The sequence below is a fragment of the Mycteria americana genome, chromosome 1 (genome assembly GCF_035582795.1).
Source record: "Mycteria americana isolate JAX WOST 10 ecotype Jacksonville Zoo and Gardens chromosome 1, USCA_MyAme_1.0, whole genome shotgun sequence".
NCBI classification, from domain to species: Eukaryota; Metazoa; Chordata; class Aves; order Ciconiiformes; family Ciconiidae; genus Mycteria; species Mycteria americana.
The window spans coordinates 121,010,794-121,033,141 of NC_134365.1; the positions used below are offsets into that span (position 1 = coordinate 121,010,794).

At 40.3% G+C, this 22,348-nt stretch overlaps 1 protein-coding gene across 2 annotated transcripts; it reads left to right on the forward strand.

Annotated features, from left to right (window-relative positions):
- The first annotated feature begins 429 nt into the window (after positions 1 to 429).
- Positions 430 to 21,945, forward strand: CHAF1B (chromatin assembly factor 1 subunit B). Of its 2 annotated transcripts, none has more exons than XM_075518351.1 (14): positions 430 to 542; positions 1,397 to 1,527; positions 5,369 to 5,501; positions 6,240 to 6,357; positions 7,910 to 8,013; positions 10,260 to 10,356; positions 12,052 to 12,136; positions 13,146 to 13,239; positions 13,865 to 13,934; positions 14,028 to 14,119; positions 15,604 to 15,766; positions 16,927 to 17,349; positions 18,856 to 18,947; positions 19,469 to 21,945. In XM_075518351.1, the coding sequence occupies exons 2-14, from the start codon at positions 1,402 to 1,404 to the stop codon at positions 19,588 to 19,590; spliced, it is 1,719 nt and encodes a 572-aa protein (XP_075374466.1). In that variant the 5' UTR covers positions 430 to 542; positions 1,397 to 1,401; the 3' UTR covers positions 19,591 to 21,945. The 2 variants fall into 2 exon arrangements, with proteins under 2 accessions (XP_075374466.1, XP_075374474.1); XM_075518359.1 differs by having other exon boundaries at positions 509 to 647.
- The last annotated feature ends 403 nt before the right edge of the window (positions 21,946 to 22,348 follow it).

The following is a 22,348-nucleotide window of genomic DNA, read 5'->3' on the forward strand; positions in this document are numbered from 1 at the left end:
ATGTAAAAACATCTCAAATACAGCAATGCCTTTTTTTTTTTTTTTTTTCTTTTGGGGAGTGGGAGAGCTTTGGGCTTTTTTGATTGGAAGCAAGCCCTAGGGCAGGGCAAATCCATCCTGGGCGGAAGAAAAGGCAGGCACCGACCCCAGCCAACACGGCGACGCTGCAGCGTTCACGCATCTCCCCCAGCGCCCCACCCCCCCCCCCGACCTTTTCGCTTTCCCAGCGGGGCGGGCAGGGCTGCCGGGCGCTGCCCCGACCACCCGCCTGCAGCAAACCGCGACCCGAAGCGGGGCGGGGGCCGAGGCTGCGGCCCGCGGTCCCACCGGGCAGCCCGCGAGGGGACCGGGCGGGGCCTGCCGCGGCACCGCCTTTCCGCCGCTCCCGCCTCCGGCAGGGGGCGCTGCCGCACCGCCGGGCGGCTCCTCGGTCGGCGGCGGGCAGGCCGCGCGCAGGCGCAGGCGCGGGGCGAGGGCGGGGCGGGCTGGGGCGGGAAAGGCGCGCCCGCGCTGGAGCCTGGCCAGGCCGCGCGGCGCCGCAGGTAGGGGCTGGGGGCGCGCCCGCCCCGCGCGCGGAGCCCGCCGGCCGTTAGTGGCGGTTGGGGAGCCGCAGCGGGAGCCTGGCCTTCTGTGGGCGGGAAGCCGGGGTACGAGGCGGCGGGGACTTAAGGAGTTAGCCTCGGTGACTGCAGGGCTGTTGCCACCGAGCGCGTTGGGTTTCGTGTGGCTGACCCTCGAGAGGCGTCGGGCATCGCCAGTCCCTGGCGGCGGGGGTGCGAGGCCCCCGGGGCTTTGGGGAGCGGCCCCTACTGGCGGTGCCGCCCGGGGGGCGGCTGCGCGGCCGCGGGTCCGCTCTGGCCCGCGGCGCCTCTGCCTTCCTCCTGCCGCTGCCGGGGCCTTCGTGCCTTCCCTTTGTTTTGGCTTCTCAGTGCTTCGCTGCTGGTACAGCAGTAGTTGTTACCCCGAGGGCTGGATGGATGCGCGTAGTGCCAGTCTGGCGCTGCTCGGCGAGGGCTCACCCCCGTCAGGAGCTGGGGCAGGGCAGGGCCAGGCCAGCCGAGGGAGTGCAGGCACGCTCCGGGGGCTGAAAGGGAAAGCTGCGGTCTGTGCCCTCGGGATTTTGTGTTTATTGTAACCCAGCCCTGCGCTTCTGTCACAACATTTAATTCCACCGAGAGACACGGCTTTATTACCCTTCTCATGCAGTGTCTAGGCAGTAACTTTAGCCATAATAAATCATAGTACTTAACGGTCTTCCTTAAACCAGCCTTCTGGCAGTTTCTGCAGTGAAATTGTTACGGGATCTGTCTGCAGTGCTTGCAAAATCTGCGCTAAGTTTGATTGCCTTAGTCATAAGAAACAAGAATTTATCCAGTATTTGCTCTGTTTTCTTTAGCAAACATGAAGGTCATCACTTGTGAAATAGCGTGGCATAATAAGGAGCCTGTTTACAGCTTAGACTTCCAACATGGAGCTGATGGGAAGATCAATCGACTGGCCTCAGCAGGTGTGGACACAGCCGTTCGTGTAAGTTTCAAACCTGTTTGTTTTGGTTTTGTAGCATGTGCAGAGCATGAAATGGCTTGTTGTGCAAGCTATGAGATTATTGGCCGGTACATGGCAACAGTGGTGGATAGTTTAGGGAAAGAGTGTGAGACTGTACAGCTATATGCAGAATGACTGTTCCCCTTGCGTACTCTCCTTGAATTCTGCTGCTGAGTGTTGAGCTGTTATTTTTAGAAAATTACCTGCATTGACTGCTGGGTGATATTCCCGAGTAGTAACTGCTAATTTAGGGCACAGTCTTGTGGATTAATGAGAAACAACTGGTTTTAATTTCCTTATGTTCATCAAAGTTGAAATTTGTCTGCCATTTTATAAGTAGTCACTCAGCAGTATGAGGTCTTTCTACAGCCCTTTTCACCCAGCTTCACATGCAACTCTCCTAAGTAATTTTGTGTTAGTGTTAGCAAACTTTGTTAATCAGTTGTTCATTCTTTTGAGAATCACTTATGAAAACTTTGAATAGCACAAGCCCCAAAAGATGTGGCTGTAAGATTCACCTTTGCAAAATCAGGCAATTGTTTACTGTCTTCCAGATTCTTAATGCACGTGAGGATTGTCCCCATCAGTCATTCAGTGATCAGTTGGTTTCTCTAAAAGCCTTAGCCCTAGTTGGAAAGCTTTGGGAAACTGAGTGCACTGGGTGAACCACATTCTCTTTATCTGCGTGTTAGTCAACTCTTTAAATAAAGTTGGTGGACAAGTGAGGGAGGCACAATTTCCTTTGCAGAGAAATACATTGACTCAATTTTTTATTTATTTTTCTTGTAACAGCTTCTCTGTATGGAAGGTGGACATAGTGGTCAGAGTTTTTTGGGTCACTATAGCACTTCTAAAAAACTGACACATTTGCATCCCCTGTTTTTTGGAGCTGAGAATGAAACAGAGTAGGTTACTCATGACTGCTGGGCTGTTCGTGTCATATTTGAGTTCCTGTAGGTCACTTTGATATCTGGGCCTGGTGATTTCCTGTAAAAGTTTGGTTTTGTTTGTTTACTAAAATCTCTACTGCTAACCTTTCACTTTGAGACAGTTCCTCAAACTCATTCTGCAATAAAGAAGGGTTCCAACCTGGGACCCTCCCTGTGCTCCTTAGTAATGAGCTCCACTGCAAGAAATTCATGTAGGTTTTTTGCTACATGTGTATGTATTTGTCTGTCTATTTATCTGCTTTGCCTGGCAATTTTACATTTTAATTACCTTTTGGGCCTGCTCATGTTCTGTCAGGCTTCCATCATGTGATATATTTGAAGAAGAAATAAAAAATATTGCCATAAGGTCTCATTACATGTGGAACAGGCATAGACAAAGAATAAGGTTTTCTTTTGTATTACTGCTGCATTTTCTTCTGAATAGGGAAATGCTCTGTTTTAGCAGAGAATTTGAGATCAGATCTATACTTACAATTCGGAATGCCTGGGTTGGATCCAGATTTGCTCCTCAGGATCCTCAATGCAGTATTTTGTGAAATATGCCAGTATTTGTTGATGTATTTATTAGCAAATTATTATGAATGGTAACTGCTATGATATGTGCATGATTGGAATGCCTTTCTTTTGGAGATGATAAATGGGATAAACCATTAAAAATTAGGATTTTACTCCAGTAACTGCAGCCAAAACTTTTCCCTTTGTCACTGGCAAATTGAGTTCTTACCTGACAGTGTATGCATTTCGGGGATTTTGGCTGTATATATAGGTTACTGAATATATATTTAAGTCATATTTATAAATAAACATGGTTTAGGGCCAGAAAATTTTCAGTGTTCTTTGACATAAAACATACTGTTGCTACGTCTTGTTTTGGAGGACTGTTTGGAGGGAAAGCTGGAAAATTACAGAGATCTTTATTCAGGCTGCTTCATTGTTTGGTATATTCCTATCAAGGCCCAGTTGTTGGGGTTTTTTGGTTTGGTTTTTTTTCTGAGCTAAATTGCATCCAAGAGCAGATTATTTGAAACACCTACCTGTGGCCTTAGTCCCATGATACAGGGACATAACAGTGTTGCTCTCGTGGCTGAACTGGTTTGCAAGTGGAGCAGTAGGAGCGGCATCGCTATGCCTTGCAAAATTGAGAAAAAGTGGGATCAGGAATTCCTTAAGCCAGCATTGCTGGAAAAGTGTCGATATCATGCAACCATCTTGATGCTGTGGTTATGATCAGTGGAGAATTGGAATTATTATAATTCTTGCTCAAATCATCTGTTTGAAACTGGTAAATCCATTGACCTTCAGGCTGTACTGCAAAACTCTTCAACTTGCTTAGACTTCTAAAAAGAGCTAATACGTTTTGGTTTTTTTTTTCTCCTGTAGTAATCAGGTTTGTTTTCAGACTGTTACTGTTTGTGGTTGACAGATTCATTAACAAGATACTGTAATTCCATACTATTGAATCATTGTATTTATTGAATGCCCTTGAAGCTAGAGGTTGTCGATGAATGAAGAGAGAATGATGTCATGTGTTTGGTTGGGGGTTTTTTAATTTATTGGAAATACTCGATAATATATTTTATCAGACTAAAAAAATACTGCAATAGAATTACAGCTTGTGGTGGGTTGACCTTGGCTGGCCACCAGGTGCCCATCAAGCCAGTCTATCACTCCCCCTCCTCAACAGGATGGGGAGAAAATACAATGGAAAAGCTCATTGGTCAAGATGAGGACAGGGGCAAGGACTAATTATTGTCACAGGCAAAACAGACTCAACTTAGGGAAATTAATTCAATTTCTAGCCAAATAATAACAGAGTAGGATAGTGAGAAGTAAGAACGAAACTAAAAACACCTTCCCCCCACCCCTCCCTTCCTCCCAGGCTCAACTTCACTCCCGAATTCTCTACCTTCTCCCCCTGAGCAGCGCAGGGGAACAGGGAATGGCAGCTGCAGGCAGTTCGTCACCCATTGTTTCTGCCACTCCTTCCTCCTCACATTCTTCCCCTGCTCCAGTGTGGGGTCCCTCCCAGGGGATACAGTCTTTCACAAACTTCTCCAACATGGGTCCTTCCCACGAGCTGCAGTTCAAGAACTGCTCCAGCATGGGTCCTTTCTATAGGGTACAGTCCTTCAGGAATGGAGTGGTCCAGCACAGGTCCCCCACAGGGTCACAGTTCCTACCAGAAAACCTGCTCCTGCATGGGCTCCTCTTCACAGGCCACAGCTCCTTCCAGGAGCCTATTCCAGCATGGGCTCTCCACGGGCTGCAGCTTCCTTCAGAGCATGTCCACCTGCTTTGGCATGGGGTCCTCCACAGGCTGCAGTGTGGATATCTGCTCCACCATGGACCTCCATGGGCTGCAGAGGGACAACCTGTGTCACCATAATCTTCTCCAGGAGCTGCAGGGGAATCTCTGCTCTGGTGCCTGGAGCACCTCCTCCCCCTCCTTCTTCACTGACCTTGGTGTCTGCAGGGCTGTTTCTCACACTTTTCTTACTCTTCTCTGACAGCTGCTGTGCAGTGTTTTTTACCCTCTCCTAAATACGTTATCACAGAAGTGCCAGTGGTGGGACAGTCGTGGATCCAGCTGGAACTGGCTCTGTCCAACACGGGGGCAGCTCTTGGTATCTTCTCACAGAAGCCACACCTGAAGACTTCCCCCTGCCCCAGCTACCAAAACCTTGCCACATAAACCCAGTACACAGCTGTAGCTCGTAGAGTGAAAATTTGTGGTGCCACTGCAGCTTTAGTTCTGAAAGTTTCAGATAATAAGTTCAGAATGACTGCTCAAGGAGTAAATTGTGGATTGCTGAAGTGGTGCATATATATTACATCTTGTTCCTGAAAACTGTCTGTAATGCTTTTGTAACTAGATATGGAAAGTGGAAAAAGGACCAGATGGAAAAGCAATTGTGGAATTCTTGTCCAACCTTGCCCGCCATACCAAGGCAGTGAATGTTGTGCGCTTCTCTCCAAGTGGTGAGATCCTAGCATCTGGAGGAGATGGTGAGTAATAATGCATAATGAAGCTAATATAAAGAAGCTATGTTTATGCATCTGGTGAGTGAAGGGGAAAAAAAAAAACAAACTCAATACAGGAACTTGTTTATACCCCTTTAACACTTCCAGCTTTAGACTCACATATGCCCTCTGATTATAATTAGTAAATGCATGTCATGCATGTCATAACTGCTTCTCACTGGCTGTGTGTCTGAGAGGCTCTGTTTTCCAGATATAAAGTAATTACTATCCCCGTTTCCCAGATGGGGAGGTTGAATGGATTACCTAGTGTCATACTGGGAAGCTGTGGCCGAATTTGTAAATTTAGGCTTGTCTGTCCAGGGCCATGTGGGTTCTTCAGTCGCAGTAAGGACAGCATTAGATAGGCGTGTGCTCTCTCAGACAGAGCTGTGTTATCTGTCTTAGTGGAAGACTTTTCAAAAGCCCAAAGTGTAGAACTGTAGCCAGCTCTAATCAAAAGCAGATTGAAAGCTAAGCACTTAACTGTCATCTTACGCCTGGAAATCTTAATCTTTTTTTATTAAATAATAATAAAAAATACATTTATTAAAATCAGTAACTCAGACTGGAAGCTAAAGCAGTCTAGCACCTACTCAGCCCCACCACAAAATAAGAACTGCTTTTCATGTGTCTCGTGAGATAATTGTAATGTTGAACTAAATGTAATGCATTAACAAAACAGTGAGTGGGAAAGAAAGAAGCTTCATATGATTTCTTCTACAGATGCTGTTATTTTATTGTGGAAGCTGAATGATAGCAAAGAATCAGAACCATTAGTTTTTCAGGATGAAGATGAAGCTCAGCTCAACAAGGAGAACTGGACAGTTGTTAAAACTTTAAGGTAGCTTAACATCTTATGAGTGTGTTTTCTCTTCAGTGTTTTTGATTCCCCAGTGGCTTTTATCATCTGGTACAGTCTTCTGTTCAGTGTATGTTGAACTTCAATGCTATCTAAAATTTGCTTGCTCTAATATTCTTCCTTTTATTGTCTTTTAATTTTTTTTTTCCAATACAGTGCCAACCTGTATCTTCTGTTAAGGCAGAAGATTTGGCATTTATGTGACATAACTGACGTGCTCTGAAATTGGTTCCTGAGATTTGCAGTCACTTAAAGCTTAGCACAGAGATATATAAAGCAAATGTGAAGTTTTATTTACTAGCTTTATAGTGGAAAATTTGATCATTATTAAAGCAAAAAGTATTGGTATATTAAATGATTCATGCATTTTTCCCACATGATAGCTGTGAGGCTCGACCAATCTTTTTTCAACTAGTTAATTTTAATAGTTGAAAATCTACTGTATTATATAGCCTTTGTTTCAAGTGTACAATGGTTAATAAAATATACACACTGTGCCTGCTAAGACTAAGTAAGTATTAGCTGATAGTGGCTAAGGCATGAAACCACTGCTGGCAGTTGGACTACAACAGTGTTCTGTTCTCACACTCAGCTGAAGACTGAAAGAAATTAGTGGTTCTGGACTCTGACATGAATTTTGGATGAGCAATATGTATAACTCTGCCTTGCTTTCTCTGTAGTATCTGGTAAAAGTTTTGGTCTCTACCTGTCTATACTGATAAAATCATTAAGAATTTACACTTGTTTACAAAAAATAACTCTGCTATCCATAACTGACACATTCCTTGCAGCTGCTGAGGTTTATGTGCGAACAGTTTCAAAAGTGCTAGTGGGATTGCATGAAGCACCAGCATCATCCTTTAGGAACACCAGTTAATCTCTTAAAGCAAGCAAACAAATGAACCCAATCCCGCTTCCCCAAACTTGGTGTTGCAAATATTTATTATTAAAGTTACCACACTGTGTGATAAGTCTTCAAACTACAAGCAATACAAATTGGTTTTGATGGAGCCCTTCTAGGTGGTTCTGAATATCTTGCAATGTTTGTTCAACTATATCTAAATCAACTTAATTTTCTGTTTCATGTGGTTCTGCTGAGAATGCATGTTTGTTTACTGCTTTCATTAAACCCATAAATAGGCAGGAAAGTTTTCTTGAATACTGACACTTCCTGATTACTTTGGGGTAGTGTTTTTATTTTCTGTTTGTACTAATCCTAGAAACTTTCATTTGCAGAACTCTAGGTACAAATTCATAAATTACTTCAAATGCAGTGTTTTCATTGTCTATGAAAAAACTATTGAAAAGGGAGGCTTATTTTGAGTAGAAGTAGGATGTGCTATTTTAAAATGTTCTATTTTCTTCTGAATATGGAAGTTTTTTTAAAAGCTGAAAGTCATGTTGTTCATTTGACTGCAGTGATACTTTATTTGCCTCTGATTTTTTTTTTTAACCTAAAATGTACAAAACACATTTTTACATGTAGCAGTTAATTTTTAAATTAATAATTGGTTTCTTCTCTTCTGCCTTCTAGAGGCCACTTAGAAGATGTGTATGATATTTGTTGGACCTCAGATGGAAATTACATGGCATCTGCCTCTGTAGATAACACAGCTATAATGTGGGATGTCAGTAAAGGTAAATGCTACAGCTATCATTTGTGGCTCCAGTCCTGATGGAAGTGTCTCGTGGTATTTACCAAAAGAGTTGAAAGCATCTTTTTTTGTGAGAGAACAGTCCACTTAATTGCTCGACTTCTGGGATTGTGAGACAGGTAGCTCAGCATATAAAGATAACCTCAGGCCAGCAAAATTTACATGTAAGTAATCTCTTCACTTTGGAGTATTCAGGAAGTAAACTTTACCCAATATTTTTTTCGCCCCAAACTCCTACACAAGCAGCTTGTATATTACTTACTCCGCCCCACACCCCAACAAACAAACAAAACTTGACTGGTATCAGGCAGGCAACTACCTAGGTAAAAAAAGATGCAGGTTCTGTTTTGCAAGATGCAACTTTTTTTTTTTAGGCTTCCATTCAGCAAAACGCTTCTGTTCATGCTCATCCCACTGCAGTAGGATTGCTTGTATTGTCCAAGAAAGGCCCATCTATAGAAGTTCTGGTAGTAACTAGCAAGGTTAGGTTGCTTTACAATGGCTTAATGTTTTCTTATTAGCAGTGTAATCATTACTTTCACTTTTAATTTAATGTGGAAATACTTAACTTTCTCTAAAGTTAACCTTTTATCTCATATTTCTAATACTTAGTGTCTAATTAAGAAAAATAAAGTAGAATCCAGGTTAATTTTTAAGTGCACGCACACATGAAAATATGAATGTTATGCTGCTGACGTTTTTTGTGTTCTTGGTTTGGGTGCTTAATGTCTCTCCCATCCGAACTGTCACATATACTCCTTTCCAAAAGTCTCTACCGTAAATACATGAATGTTCAATTAAGAGTGTGTGTGTTCAGAGCATAAGTATGTGTAGGGGTATTGTGACCAAATGTCTCTTTCATCTCGGACTGCTTGTAACAACTGTAAAGGGACATATCTATCAGACTTATTACTAAAAAAAAGCTGGATGGCCTCCTAAGCTGATAAGTTACTTACATGTAATGTCTTCCATTCTCACTGCTTTCTTTCAGCATGCAGTTAATGCCATGGAGGGCATTTTGTGTCTTCTAGGCAGAGAGATATCTAGTAAGTTGGAAGTAAGAAGCTATTACTGGAAAACATAGACTTTGTGATTGAAGTTGTAGGTACATTGAAGGAAAGAGTTTCAAGGATAGCTTCCAGTAACACCCAGGTTAAAAGATTGCATGGTTTTTAAAAAATGGCTGGAAGAAAATTAATAGTAAAAATCCAACGGGCTGTTTAGTACAAAGAGAACATCACTGGCTTAAGAAGTCCTTGAGGTACAAACTGTTAGCAATTTATAGGGTATCCTGTAGGAATACCGTTACGTGTTTGCTCTGTTCTTATACTCTGGCATCTGTTGTTGGCTGCTGTCTGAGACAGAATACTGCAATAGAAGGACTTTCGATATCATGCAGCATGGCCTCAACCCTGTTTGTGTAATCTTTTTGAAGAGCTATTGTCTTTGAAACTTGTCAGCTTATAGTATTTCTTTGCAACAAAGCAATGCTATACTAATAGAAGAAAAACCTCTGTCCGTAGTATTCAAAACAGAGTATTTAAAGAGATTATCTGTAACTTTACCTCATCACAATGGTTTGGATCCAAGGCATTCAACTGTGGAACATCAGTGGGGTCAGGGAGCTGATGTCTTTGAGAGATCTTCATGACAGAGTAAGCTGTGGAAGAACGTGAGTTAGCACTGCTGTAGAATTTTTTCTGAAAGCTGCCCATGTGTAAGCGTCAGTCAGCATGTGTGTAGTATATTTTTTTTCACTGCCTGCTCAGCAGAGTAGGTGAGTTTATACAGCCAGGAGAGCCTGGCTATCTAGCCCCAGCTGAAAGTTATGTTTTAACACTGGAATTTCTGGGTTGGTATTCAGCCAAATTCAGTTAGCTGTGGAACAGCTAGACTTGCCTGAAAAAATTTTTCTAAATCACAAAGGTTTTGAAATACTTCTGGTTTTGAAATATACTCATCTTTCATGTTTAATGTATAAGCCAAGCTGCTTTTCTGAGTTAGTTTGTAGGGAACAAGCCTTAAATTGGCACGCCACAATTTACTGTATTTGTGAAGATTCTAGAAATAAAGCAACTATGTCTGATACTCTTATCAGGTACCATCAAGTTAACAGTTTTTGTGTTTAAAAAATGATTCTGAAACATTTTGTCTTGTTTTATTTTTGAAATGAAGAAATGTTTTAAAACACATTTGAATTTAGAATCTGGAAACTGTTTGTAATTTCAGGACAGAAGGTTTCAATATTAAATGAACACAAGAGTTATGTCCAAGGAATAACCTGGGATCCTCTAGGCCAGTACATTGCAACTCTGAGTTGTGATAGGTGAGCTGTTGGTCTAAGTGTTTTGCCTTAGTGTTCTTTCTTACTTGAGGATGAATTAAAAGCAACTGTATGGGATAAATGTGACTTTTGTTTTAATTTTATTCAGATTGTTCTGTAAGAAGGTTGATGTGAAATTAACATGCTCCTTTAGTTAATCTTTTGCTTGTGGTAAATGATTCCTGAAGTCTGAGTGTCCTCTCTAAGCAGCAAATAAGCTTACATAAACTTGTGGAGAAATTTTTCTTCAGGAAATAAGTTTTCATGGTATTGGTCATTAGAGATACCAAATACATCTTAAGAGAGTGCTGCATTCTCTGGTTGTTAATGAGCTAATAAGTTCATCCTTGTCATTTTACAGAAAGATATAAGCAGGTTAAGAAATCAGTTAAAATGTTTTTCCACTGATATCTTTCTTTTGCCCTCTTGCTCCCTCCATCGCCAACAGTTTTGTAAGTGATGTCATTGGGAAAGCAAAACACACACTTCATAAACTTGGCCCTTGTCAGAACTTTGAGTTGAGCTTAAACTGTTTAGGGCATGTGTGCTGCTCTGAAGGATTCGCAGCTGGCTAATAAATGCATGTCATCTGGCACCCGCTGCAAAGAAAATTGCTCTAATAGTGGAAAAGTAGTTTTGATTTAAGATTTGCAATAGGCTCAGAAAAATGGTACGTTAATGGCGACTAGGTCATTATGAGCCTCTGCCTTCTGATAATCAGTTATGTGAGATTTATGTGCCTTTATTAAAATGAACAGCAGTGAAACACAAGTAATAGAATGATGCACAAGTTTTTCTTGGAGTGAAGTCGCAAGCGAGGGCATGAACTAATCTGAAGAGGGGAAATCTCAGACCCCCTCAGGTTTCAGGCACTTCTCTGCAAGGTTAGTGAATAGCATTGGCTCAGCGGGAGTCTAACAGGAGCCAGGCCAGTTGCCAGGACTGGGTACTCACCAGCCCAGGGCGGGGAGATCTCTTCCCCCTTTTGGCAGACCAGCTTAGCTGTATGACGTCCAGAGTCAGTAGTTCCACAACTGTCTCAAGCTGTCTGCCGCAGCCTCGCCTTCTACTTTCTTTTCCTAGGTCTGTCCAGGACTCTTTGTGGAGCTGTTTCAGCACATTAAATCAGCAGAAAGCTGGTTTTTTGTGTTACGTTGGTTTTCTGCCAGCCTAACAAACCAACATAACTCAGTGAAGGTCAGAGCTGGCAGAAAGGAGGGGGTGGTGGGACGAGCAGTTGGGTTTGCTTAGGCTACCTGCTGTTTTAGTGAGATGAAGTCAGGGGAGTTCCAACGTTCTGTACAGAGACGTACTCCAGTTTTCATTTATTCCAAAGGAAACTGAAGCATAGAGATGTAGCTAATTGTCTTTGAGGTGAGTTCCCACTCCCCAGGAACATAATGGCTACTACAGCACAGGTAGGAATGTTGTGGCCGTTCACTGTCCACTAATTCCCTCATTCTTCCACAAATGCATGTGCTGGTACTTCACAAACCTTATTGAGTCAAATAATTGCCAGTGATTCATTGGTTATTTAGCTATCAAAACATGTCCACCCAGTGGTCTCTCATGAACAGAGCTGTAATTAATGTGTGATTGTCATTTATATTTGGCAGTCCTGACTGAGAAGTGAGGCGCTGTGTGAAACTTGGGGTGAAAGGAGGGTGTTCGTAGCTAACTGTGCTCTCCACCATGTAGGGTCCTGCGGGTATACAACACGCAAACCAAGCGTGTAGCATTCAATGTTACCAAGATGCCATCCGGATCAGGAGCTGAAGGAGAGGTACATTGTTCTGCTACTAATGGTACTGGAGAATGCACTGAGTGCTATTTTATATGAGTTGTTCTATTCTATGAAACCAAAGGGGCAAATATTTTCCATTCAGGTAATCGATATATCAGATATTTTTGTCTCTCTCTCACCTTTGCATTTTGTAAATACAGACCGCTTCAGGTTTCCTCGAACATTACAGAAATGACTAAGAAAGAACACTTGCAAGTTCAGCTGATTAAAGTAGTAATGCAATGTCTTTGGTTGTAAATGATAAAAATAGTGTGGAAAAAGATAGTATGCATAGTGAACTCTTAATAGGAAAAACTTCAAACATGTCTGTCAGTAGCTGTAAGTTTATTAGTGGATAATACATAGCAATAATATTTTAAATTCAGCAGTCTGAAATTTTCAAAAAGGTAGTCTGATTTTTAGGAAAAATACGAACTGGTGAAAATTTAGGAAATTCTCTCTAACCCTAAGAGGGAAAACAAAGAGCTTTTTTCCCCAAAACAGTTCTAAATGATAGTAAAATAACACCTCCAAGCTGGCTATGACCTTTTTAATTCCTTCTGTTCCTTTTCTTTTTTGTGAAAACATTTGTAACAGTTTTATAGAGACTAAAGAACCGGCCTGAGAGAGGGTGTTTTGCCATTATAGAAGTTCTCTTTAAACCTCTAATACTAGAGTTAAAATTAAATGCCTAAGGAACAGGCTTTTACATTGACTGTTAAATAATGTTGTTCTCCAAGTTATTACTATTTTTTTGATTACTGGTCTAATGTGACTGCTCTTGGAGTGTTTTGATTAGTAGCTGAAGAGGGATCAAGGACTATTTCTTAGCTGTGAAGAATTTATAGCACAGCAGAAAGTGAGTTTGAAGGAGCCATGGTATTTAAAACATTTATCTTTTATTTAAAAAGTTCCATCAGGTTGGATTGTACAACTGGATGGTTTTTCTTACTTGAATTCCAGTGGACACGTTCGTGCACTTTACACAATCATATTTTCAATGTTGCAGGCTAGGAGCTATCGGATGTTTCATGATGACAGCATGAAGTCATTTTTCCGCAGGCTCAGTTTTACTACTGATGGCTCCTATTTACTCACTCCAGGTATGTGAGAACGTGTACTATAACTTATATTGTATCTGTTATGCTCTAGTTTGAATGTGCATCAAGATTGCTTTCAAACTGCTAGGGGATGCTTATTTATCTTAATTATGCCATTCCTCCTTCTTCCTATTGAAGAAAATAGAGACTCCACAGTACTCTTCCATTAACAGTCCAGAACATCAACTTTCTCCTGTGATAAAAATTATATTTATGGCATTTTTCTGAACTGAAACATGTAAATTGCAACAATATAGCTCTGTTAAAATAGAAACGAAGAATAATTTGTGGTTTCTTTTGACTGGTCTCTCTTTGTTTGTATCCTTTCTTAAGAAGTTTCTGCAGTCATAGTAAAAATAACATTGCAAGGAGGGATCAGTTTGCCCATATAAGCACTGCTTTTACAGATGTCTGGCAACATCAAAAAGAAGCTTTGAGGGGGAAGTATATGAGGGAAAAACAGCACTAAATAAATATTTGGGATGCCTTTTTAAGTTGTGTTCAGGTTGCGCAGCTCTTGCCCAACTGACAAGCCTAATTCCTGAGAAGTAGAATGTTTATGGACATAAAGTGTGTACTCAGTACCTTCTTGAATTGATGAGTAATGTTTTAACCTTTATTTTTGCAGCTGGCTGTGTTGAATCAGGAGAAAATGTAACAAACACCACATATGTTTTCTCCAGAAACAATCTTAAAAGGTAGAGTTTAATAAGATCAAAATATCTTTTTATTTAAAAAAAAAAAAAAAAAAGAAAAATGCTGTTTTCTGAAATACTGGTTCTTTATAAAAGGCCCGTGGGTCACCTGCCATGTCCTGGAAAGGCAACTCTTGCTGTTCGCTGCTGCCCAGTCTACTTTGAGTTGAGACAAGCACTTAATAAAGGTACTGTAAATCCTTCAGGGAGTATGATTTTACAGCAAGTATGTGAAAAGGCCAATGTGGCTGTTTACTATTTTATGCCCTAGCCTTTTAACATTCCATTAAGATAGTGTTGTACCACATCTTAGAAGCTGTTTCCTGATTCGAAGACCCTGAATTCACTGTAAGTACCTTGTGAGTAGCTTTTGATATAGTGGATAAATGTTCTTACTTGGCCTCTTAGGCTACAGAAACACTGTTTAATATTTTTCTTTAACTTCTAACCATTTTTTGTGAGTAAAAGTAAGTAACTTGGCTTAGCACTAAAGGAATGACCCAGTGAAGTATTTTCTGTTAGTCTCAAGTACCCACATCACAGAAGCACCAGAGAGTTGGTGTAGTTTGCAACAACTATTGCTGTTTATTCAAGGAAGCCAAACCTGAAGCAGTGCTGGTGTTACTGGCCAGAACAGGAGTTCTGAGGTGGGGAAAGGATTGTATGAAGTTGCATGAGAACTTACCTGGAGATTGAAATCCAGCCTTATTGTGAACCAGTGGGTCTATGAGTGTTTATATTTTAACAAGACTCGTCTTACTCTGGTGAAAAGGCAGAGCTTTGCTCCTTTCTTTAGAGGGTCAATTTGTAGTATTCCTTACAGGATTTAGAGATTACTTCTTGTTGTGTTCTGTATTTTCATCATAATCTTTAGACCCATTGTAATGCTGTGTTGCATAGTAAGAAGATGAGTGTCTGCTGTTGGTCTCTGTAGCTCCTCTAAATGGAGTGTTTAGTTTCTGCAACATACATCCAGAAAAGTGGAAATCTGTGGTAGCCTAGAAATCTATAGGTGCGAGTACCTTACATGACGTTAATGTTAATGGCCTGTCTGTTTCAGTGCATAGCTTCCATAATGATTGTAGAGCTGAACGGCAGCTCTGTATACTAGGAATTTCTGAAAGCAGCTAGCTAGCACTCAGCTTCCAATGGAAGTTGGAATATCTGCCCTTACAAAGAACTAATGTTGCAATGATAAGACTAGCTAGGAGCTGAACCCAAGACAACACAAATAGAGCTAAATCCATTGTTTTGACTGAGTCATACAGAATATAATGTGGTGGTATAAATTCGTTGTGACCCTGATTTACACTATATCCTAAGATGTGTGTGTTTGGACTTTTATACTAAAGTGCATATAAATATGCTGAAAAATTTCAGCTGGAAAATATATGACAAACTTTACAAAACAAAATAATAGGAATCCAGATGGACAAAACTTCTGCCAATATCTCTGTCTTAAGCTAAGACAATAGAAGGCAAACTTCAGGCAACAGAAATGTTAGTGCTTGACGTTAAACTTTACATTTTATAGAAGTGCTGTCTTCTCAGCCATTATCTTGATACTGATTAAAAGTGAAATCATTTAGATTCATGACTAAGCTAGTGCAGTTACTACCTTGCAGTGAATACAAGAGAGAATTCTCAGCGTGTTCATTTCTTTGCATTCTAGATGAAATCGGTCAGAAATCAGCTCCTGCTCTATTTAATCTGCCCTATCGATTGGTGTTTGCTGTTGCTTCAGAAGATTCTGTGCTTTTTTACGATACTGAGCAGTCCTTCCCCTTTGGTTATGTTTCTAACATACATTATCACACCCTGAGTGACATTTCATGGTAGGTAATTGTTATATTGTTAAGATTTGTTGTGATGGAAATGTCCTTTTTACATGTTGAAGTTCTGCATGTCTTGTATCTTGCTTTATTTTTATGTTTTGTTTATGACACACATGGTCACTGTCATTGTAGTGTCTGAACAGCAAGCCACCTCTTTTTTTCCTCTATGAACTGGAGAATTATGGTTCTTTTATCAGTTGGGAAACAAGGTGCAAGCACCCTGAGGACAAGCAGTTGAAAGTTTTTATGAAAGCTAATGTGCTGGGTGCCCATGAAAAGTACTCGTTGTTCAGGCAGTGTAACTAGTAATAATGGAAATTATTCGGAGGCTTTGAAAGTCATCTCTCTGAGTTCAGGTGTCTATATCCTGGCCAAATTCTGCTTTATCTGCACAGTTCTGCTTAGTGATTCTTCATGTATGGGATGAAGTAATTTATCTGACTTGATGTGGGGAGGCAGAACTGGAGCTGCAAATTGAACCCAAGTCTTGAAATCAGGATACACCCCTCTGCTGGGCAAGGCTTCTTCTCTCTTGCCTTTTGAGCCAGTGTACCTAACCTGAGGACTACATGGAGGCCTCTTTTTCAAAGGCTGTAATTGATGCTCAGTCACTGTGAAAACCATTGTGTGCCAGGAGGAGGGGAGTGGAAGAGATTAGAAAATAAAGTGGTTTTTATCGGTGATAGACATTACTTAGTGAAATGAGCATGGAGGGCCCATTCAGGTGAGCGCCATGGTGATTCTGAGCATTGCCTGTACTTAGCACAAGGAACACAGCCAAAGAGCTTGAACTGCTCTGCTGGTCTGAATGAGGAGAGTTCAGCAATATTTCAGAAACTGTGGCTGAAGATTTGTGTACCTGTAATTGAACCATACTTTGTGCCAGCTCAAATGCATGCAGGTGCTGGCAACAGCGTATTACAGGTGATCACAGACAACACCAGAGAGATTAAATCAGATGCAAATGCCAGAATTGAAGATCTTTTCTTCATTTGGATTGGATATCTTTCACTTGACTGCAGTTTTATTTAAATGTATACATGTACTTGGGGAAGAGAGAAGGAAAAGACAGGTACAGCATGTGTTATAGATGGTGGGGGGGAGGGTTGAAGAAAAGTTCTGACCTTTCCTCTTAATGGAAAAAAACAAATCACAAACAGGTCCAGCGATGGAGCCTTTCTTGCTATTTCTTCCACGGATGGATACTGTTCATTTGTTACCTTTGAGAAGGATGAACTGGGAATACCATTGAAGGAGAAGCCACAGATAAATGTCAGGACTCCTGGTGCAACAGAGAAGAAAGTGAAGAAGAGCCAGTCTCACAAAGTCATTTCCCCAGGCTCTAGGCTGACAGAGGGGACTCCTCCCAGCAGGGCCACTGATCCCAGCACTCCCACACTCCAACCTAGAACACCCACAGCTGCTGGTAAGGACTTGCCTTCCACACCTGTTGGCATAAAAAATGTTCCAGTCTCATCCTCAGATGAGAGGAAAATTAGCCAGCCAGCCAGCCAGAGCACTAAAGTAAACCAGCCCAGGAGGATTACTCTCAACACTTTACAAGCATGGAGCAAGACGCCAAGGTGAGGTTTATATTGCTGTTTCCAGTCATAAATACGAAGGCCAAGACAAGCCGTGCTTGTGCTACATTTAAAGGGTTGGGGTTTAGACATAAATTCCCAGCCCTGTGTCTTGGTGGTAGCTGTCTTGACATGGAACTTTTTGTTCCAGTTGTACTGCAACTGAAAGGTCAAAATGTCTCCTGAATCCTAAATATACAGCTTTTATATTTCTATCTGAAATGTGAGGCAGTAGCAAAGTTAACCTGACCATTACGCCTTGTCCATATGGCAACAACAGCTGTCTGTCTTCAGGTCCCATTTTCTGTATAAAGATGTTACCTGAAGCCTTCAGCTGACAAGAGCTATTTAAAGGCTCTTCTGACAAGAAGTATTTTAAAAAGTAAAGAGTACAAGTCTAGACAGGCCCTCAGTGTGCGTAGTCATGGGTGTGGGACGTAATGCATTGATTGAGGTTATTTCCTAAGGTGAAGGTCTAGGGTTTTAGAAATTGTCTGTAATCCATGTATTGATTGTCAAACAGCCTGCAATATAAGATCCTGAGCTGGTGTGCAACAGTAAGGAGACAGCCATGCAATTAGAGATCTAGACCTTGTCAGCAAAACAAGGCTATTTTATAATTAAAGGAGATTATTATAACTTCTCATAGGAATGTTTTAATTAGTAGTAGGTGGCTAGGGAGGAAGTGGTGAACGAGAAAGCAGGATAATGGATTTCATCAACAACCGCAAAGAAAAATCTTGGAGATGGTGGCTTTCTACACACCAATGTTCATCTGTAACGGAACTAACAAGTTAAAGGGTTGTAGGTAGTTGAAAGTGACTTTTGCCTGGAGGGTGAGGTGACTGATGGAGCTAATTAGTCTTTTTATTTTTGAGAGAGAGAGGAACTATATTTAATTTTATCAACTGATTATGCCATGAGTGTCATCTTGTAGTAGCATGCATGGTGCTACTCATAAGACTTTTTTTTTTTTATGGTTCAATACTTTGCTGCTTTTGTGCTTGATTTTTAAGTGCCATCTAGAAGTGATTTAGCAGAAGAAAACAGATTTACAGTAATTGTTAGTGGATCTCAGTGGGCAAAAGAATTCCCTAGAGTTTTATGAATCTAAAGTGTTAACATGGACAGAGCTAGGGAATAGTAAGCTCTTCCAGTGGAACTAGAAGCCTTACCAGGTGCCAAGAAACAGGTTAAAATCCTTGCCTTTGCAGCCAGTCTTAATTTTAAAATATTTGACCAAGATACTGTGCTCTGAAGGTGAATATCAAGCATTGTGCCACATACAACATATGCAAAAGTACTTTCTAGTGGAAAAGATCACTAGTAGTATTTAAAGTACTTCTAAAAAATGCTGTATTCGACATGTAACAAGAAGAAAAAATGCATAGTAAAATATATCTAAACTACATTTAAATTTAACTGATTCTAGCTGAAATAAATATTTAAATAAAGTATTTGTGGAAATGATGGCTTTAAAGCACTTGAACTGTTTCTGCTCTTTTAAAGGAGAGTAAACTTGATTCCACTGAAGCCAGATACACCAACATCTGCATTTACAGATACAGTTCCTATACCTCCTTCCTCAGAACAGGAACATGGTAAGTTTTTGTGGCTGTTAATATCCAGCAAAGTCTTTTGCCAATCAGTTCTTTCCATGATAGACTTCTGTTATAAGCTGTAAGCTTGTAACACAAGCACAATCAAGCACAAACCTAAACCTAGTTGCAGATTGTAAAGCTTCTTCATTGTCTTGGTGTGTTTGAAAGGTGCTTTTGACAATATGTGAAATGTGTTCTCGCTGCAGTTGCTCTTGGGCAGCTGCTTATGTGACAATATGTCACTACAGTTTTTATAGCAATGGGTGCATTAGCTGACACTGAAACCAAGAAGAGTGAATTCACTTGGATTTAAAACTCACCTATCCTCCAGGTCCTACAGGTGAGTTTTAAAGACCCTTGTACTTTCAGCACATCATTGTTTCAGATGCTGGACTCTCAAACCAGGGTTGGTTTGGGGTTTTTTTGGCGAGTGTTGAATTGTTTGTGAATTCAGCAAACCAATTTACTTTCTAAATCTGGATTTACTTAGCTTTAATGATTTTCCTATCTGCCTGTTTCAGAAAGGCCATTACCATCTGATGACAGTCTTCAAAATCCCCCAGCACCGAAACGTCCTAGAACTGAGGAAGTGTCTCTTTCTATATGTGCTGAAGATCAAATCAGCTGCGATTCAAACAAATAAAGGCTAAGCTTTTAGTAGACTCTTCGCAGTCTGAAGGCGATGCAGCCATAACTGAGAGTGCATTTCTTTTTTCAAATGTTAAAGCCTCAATTCCTGATTAAAGTACCATATGCATATTTGACGTAGTGCTGTGAAGAAAGAAGCTGGCAGTAGAAGACACAGGTTTCAGGAGTGTAGCTTTGCAGAAGAGGAAACAGTTGGGAAGTTACTTCTAAGTGTGTTTCTACTTCTTGAAGACAGCATTCTTCAAGAAATGCCACAGCTTCAGGAAATCAGGGAAATCTGGGTATTGAAAAGCCATACAATAACCTAAGAGACTCCATCAAAGTCCCTAAGTTGACGTTTATAAAGTATTAACGTCTTCCAGCAACCTGTCTGGCAAAAGAATAGAATTTCTGAGGACTTAATCATAATGATTTGATGTGGTTTAAGGCAAAAAAAAAAAGAAACCGTTTCATTCAAGCATCTTGGCTTATATGTTTAGCAATGTGCAAAATAATTCATGCTCTCCAGTACGTGTGGAATGGAAGCTAATGTTCACATGCTCTGAATGCAGCAGCATACAATATGACTGATATGATTGAAACAGAAATCAGAACTTGTAACTGCAAGAAACAAGAAAGCAAAAGGAAGAAACCCTCAGAAGACCTGTTTTAAACATTAAACATCAGAAGAAAGTTCTTAATTGTTTAGTTTCTGTATTTTAAAAAAATGCAGACATGAGATTTTCCTGAAGCAGCAGGATTTGAGTGTATACATTAGAAGTTTCCCCCTTTTCATTTTTCCAAATCTTAAATCCCTGAGCCAATAAAATATAAATCCAGTGTATATTAAACTTCTAAAAGTTCGTTTCTTTTTAGCATTTAATACTTCATATATAATTGAACTAAGACATGCAGATTAAAAACAATGAGACCAAAATATTTGAAAATCACTACACTCAATTGTCTATGGTGTGCAGACTTAGCCTTCAGAAGTAGAATGCTCAGCCACAGTATTCTGAGCTTTTCCACTTCATTTTCTTTAACATCATGTACGTGTTTTTAAGAGTAAGATAATTCTTAAAATGTGAATAGTCATTCTAGCTGATAATAGCATGTAGAAGTTTCAAACAGAATTATGATTTAGCCTATTTGTCTGTCATTTGAAGTTCCACAACACACAGGAGGGGAAAGCTGCAATTCAAATTAAAGCTCTTAGACTTTCATTCTTCCCTGGATTTGGTTGGTTTTGAGGTGTGTAATTTACTTAGAAACTGACAGAAAACAAATACTAAGAAAGTGGACTAATACTTTAGAAAAGCAGAAATACAAATGTTTCAGAAGTGATTCATAAAAATATAAGGAGGAAATAATAACAAATACCTATGTCATAGTGTTTCAAGCCAATGAAGTATGTTGCCTACAATTCAATTTCAACAGAAATTAATAAGCAAAGAGTTGTAGGAAACTAACTGTATCTTTGCTTTTAACCACTGAGATGAGAATGGAGCTTCATTAGACTTACCCACACTTGAGTTTTCTTCTAGTGAGGAATATTAAGACTTAATTACCAAGCAAAGCCACATCTAAAACTGATTTTCCCCAAAAACTTTAGAGATATCTAAATTAAAGTTTGTAGAGCTATCTGAATTGATAGCTAAAGCAGATACTTGTAACTAACATGCATTGCTGGACTTGCCATTTTATATTTTGTCCAGTTTGAGTTATAAGAATACTGGTATTTCATCTTTCTGTGGGACAGTGACCCACTTAGTACAGTACTGCAGTGTTTCATTTTGTGCACTGCAAAGGATCCTTTGAATTCAAACTTTTACACTTCTAAATACTAATTGCAAAGCTGTCCTGATAGGTATTTTTAATTTTTTTTTTTACACTGTATTCCAATGTAAACTACTCTTTCTGTTGAAAACTAGTAGGTTAGGTATATTATTTTAGTGTTACTGGGATACCTGGTCTCTGTGGTCTTCAGATGCAATTAATTGCCAGAGTATTCATTTTTATTTCATATCATAACAATTCAGGTGACATCCACGTTTGCTTAGCTTATTTTTGCTCTGCCTTGCAATCTAACTGGAGCTGTAAGCTTAATGTGGCTTCCACTGTTTCCATGTGGAGATTATTTCCACATCATGATATCTGTCAGAATGCTTTACCTGGTATTTCATCTTCCCTAATAGGATTTTTTCTTTCCTTTAGTTCTAGTTGTCTCTTGCCACTATGATTTCCTACTTCTCTGTTTATTCTGTTACTTACTACTTTGTTGTCAAATTTATATGGCACTAGTTTTTTAACCTTTTTCTATAAATGGATGCCATCGTTCATATAATAAATTACTACACTGTGACAGTCAGAACTGTAGATTCCTGGTTTTTGTGATCCCTGTTTCAGTCCCCAAGGGGCCATCGCCACATAACATTCATATTTAAGACATTGAAAACTATTCTTACACTGTTTATGGGAAGTGGGTTCATGTTTTGTTCTGAGTCATGCATCAGACTCTGCTCCAAGGCAGAACATGCCTGGTGCTATTTCTATTCTTTCTTTACTGCTTCGTAAGGTGATGTATTGCATAGACATAAGTCTTTCAAGGGCGCTCTTTAGTCCAGGTTTGACTTAAATGTTACTTTAATTGGCCAGCTGAAGTGTTCGTACTTGAAATGGACCCTGAGTTTATTCCAGCTGTGAACATGGTGTAGGTGTCATCTTCTTAGGTCACATTTTGCTCAGTGCCTTCTGTAAGGATCTTATCCATTCTA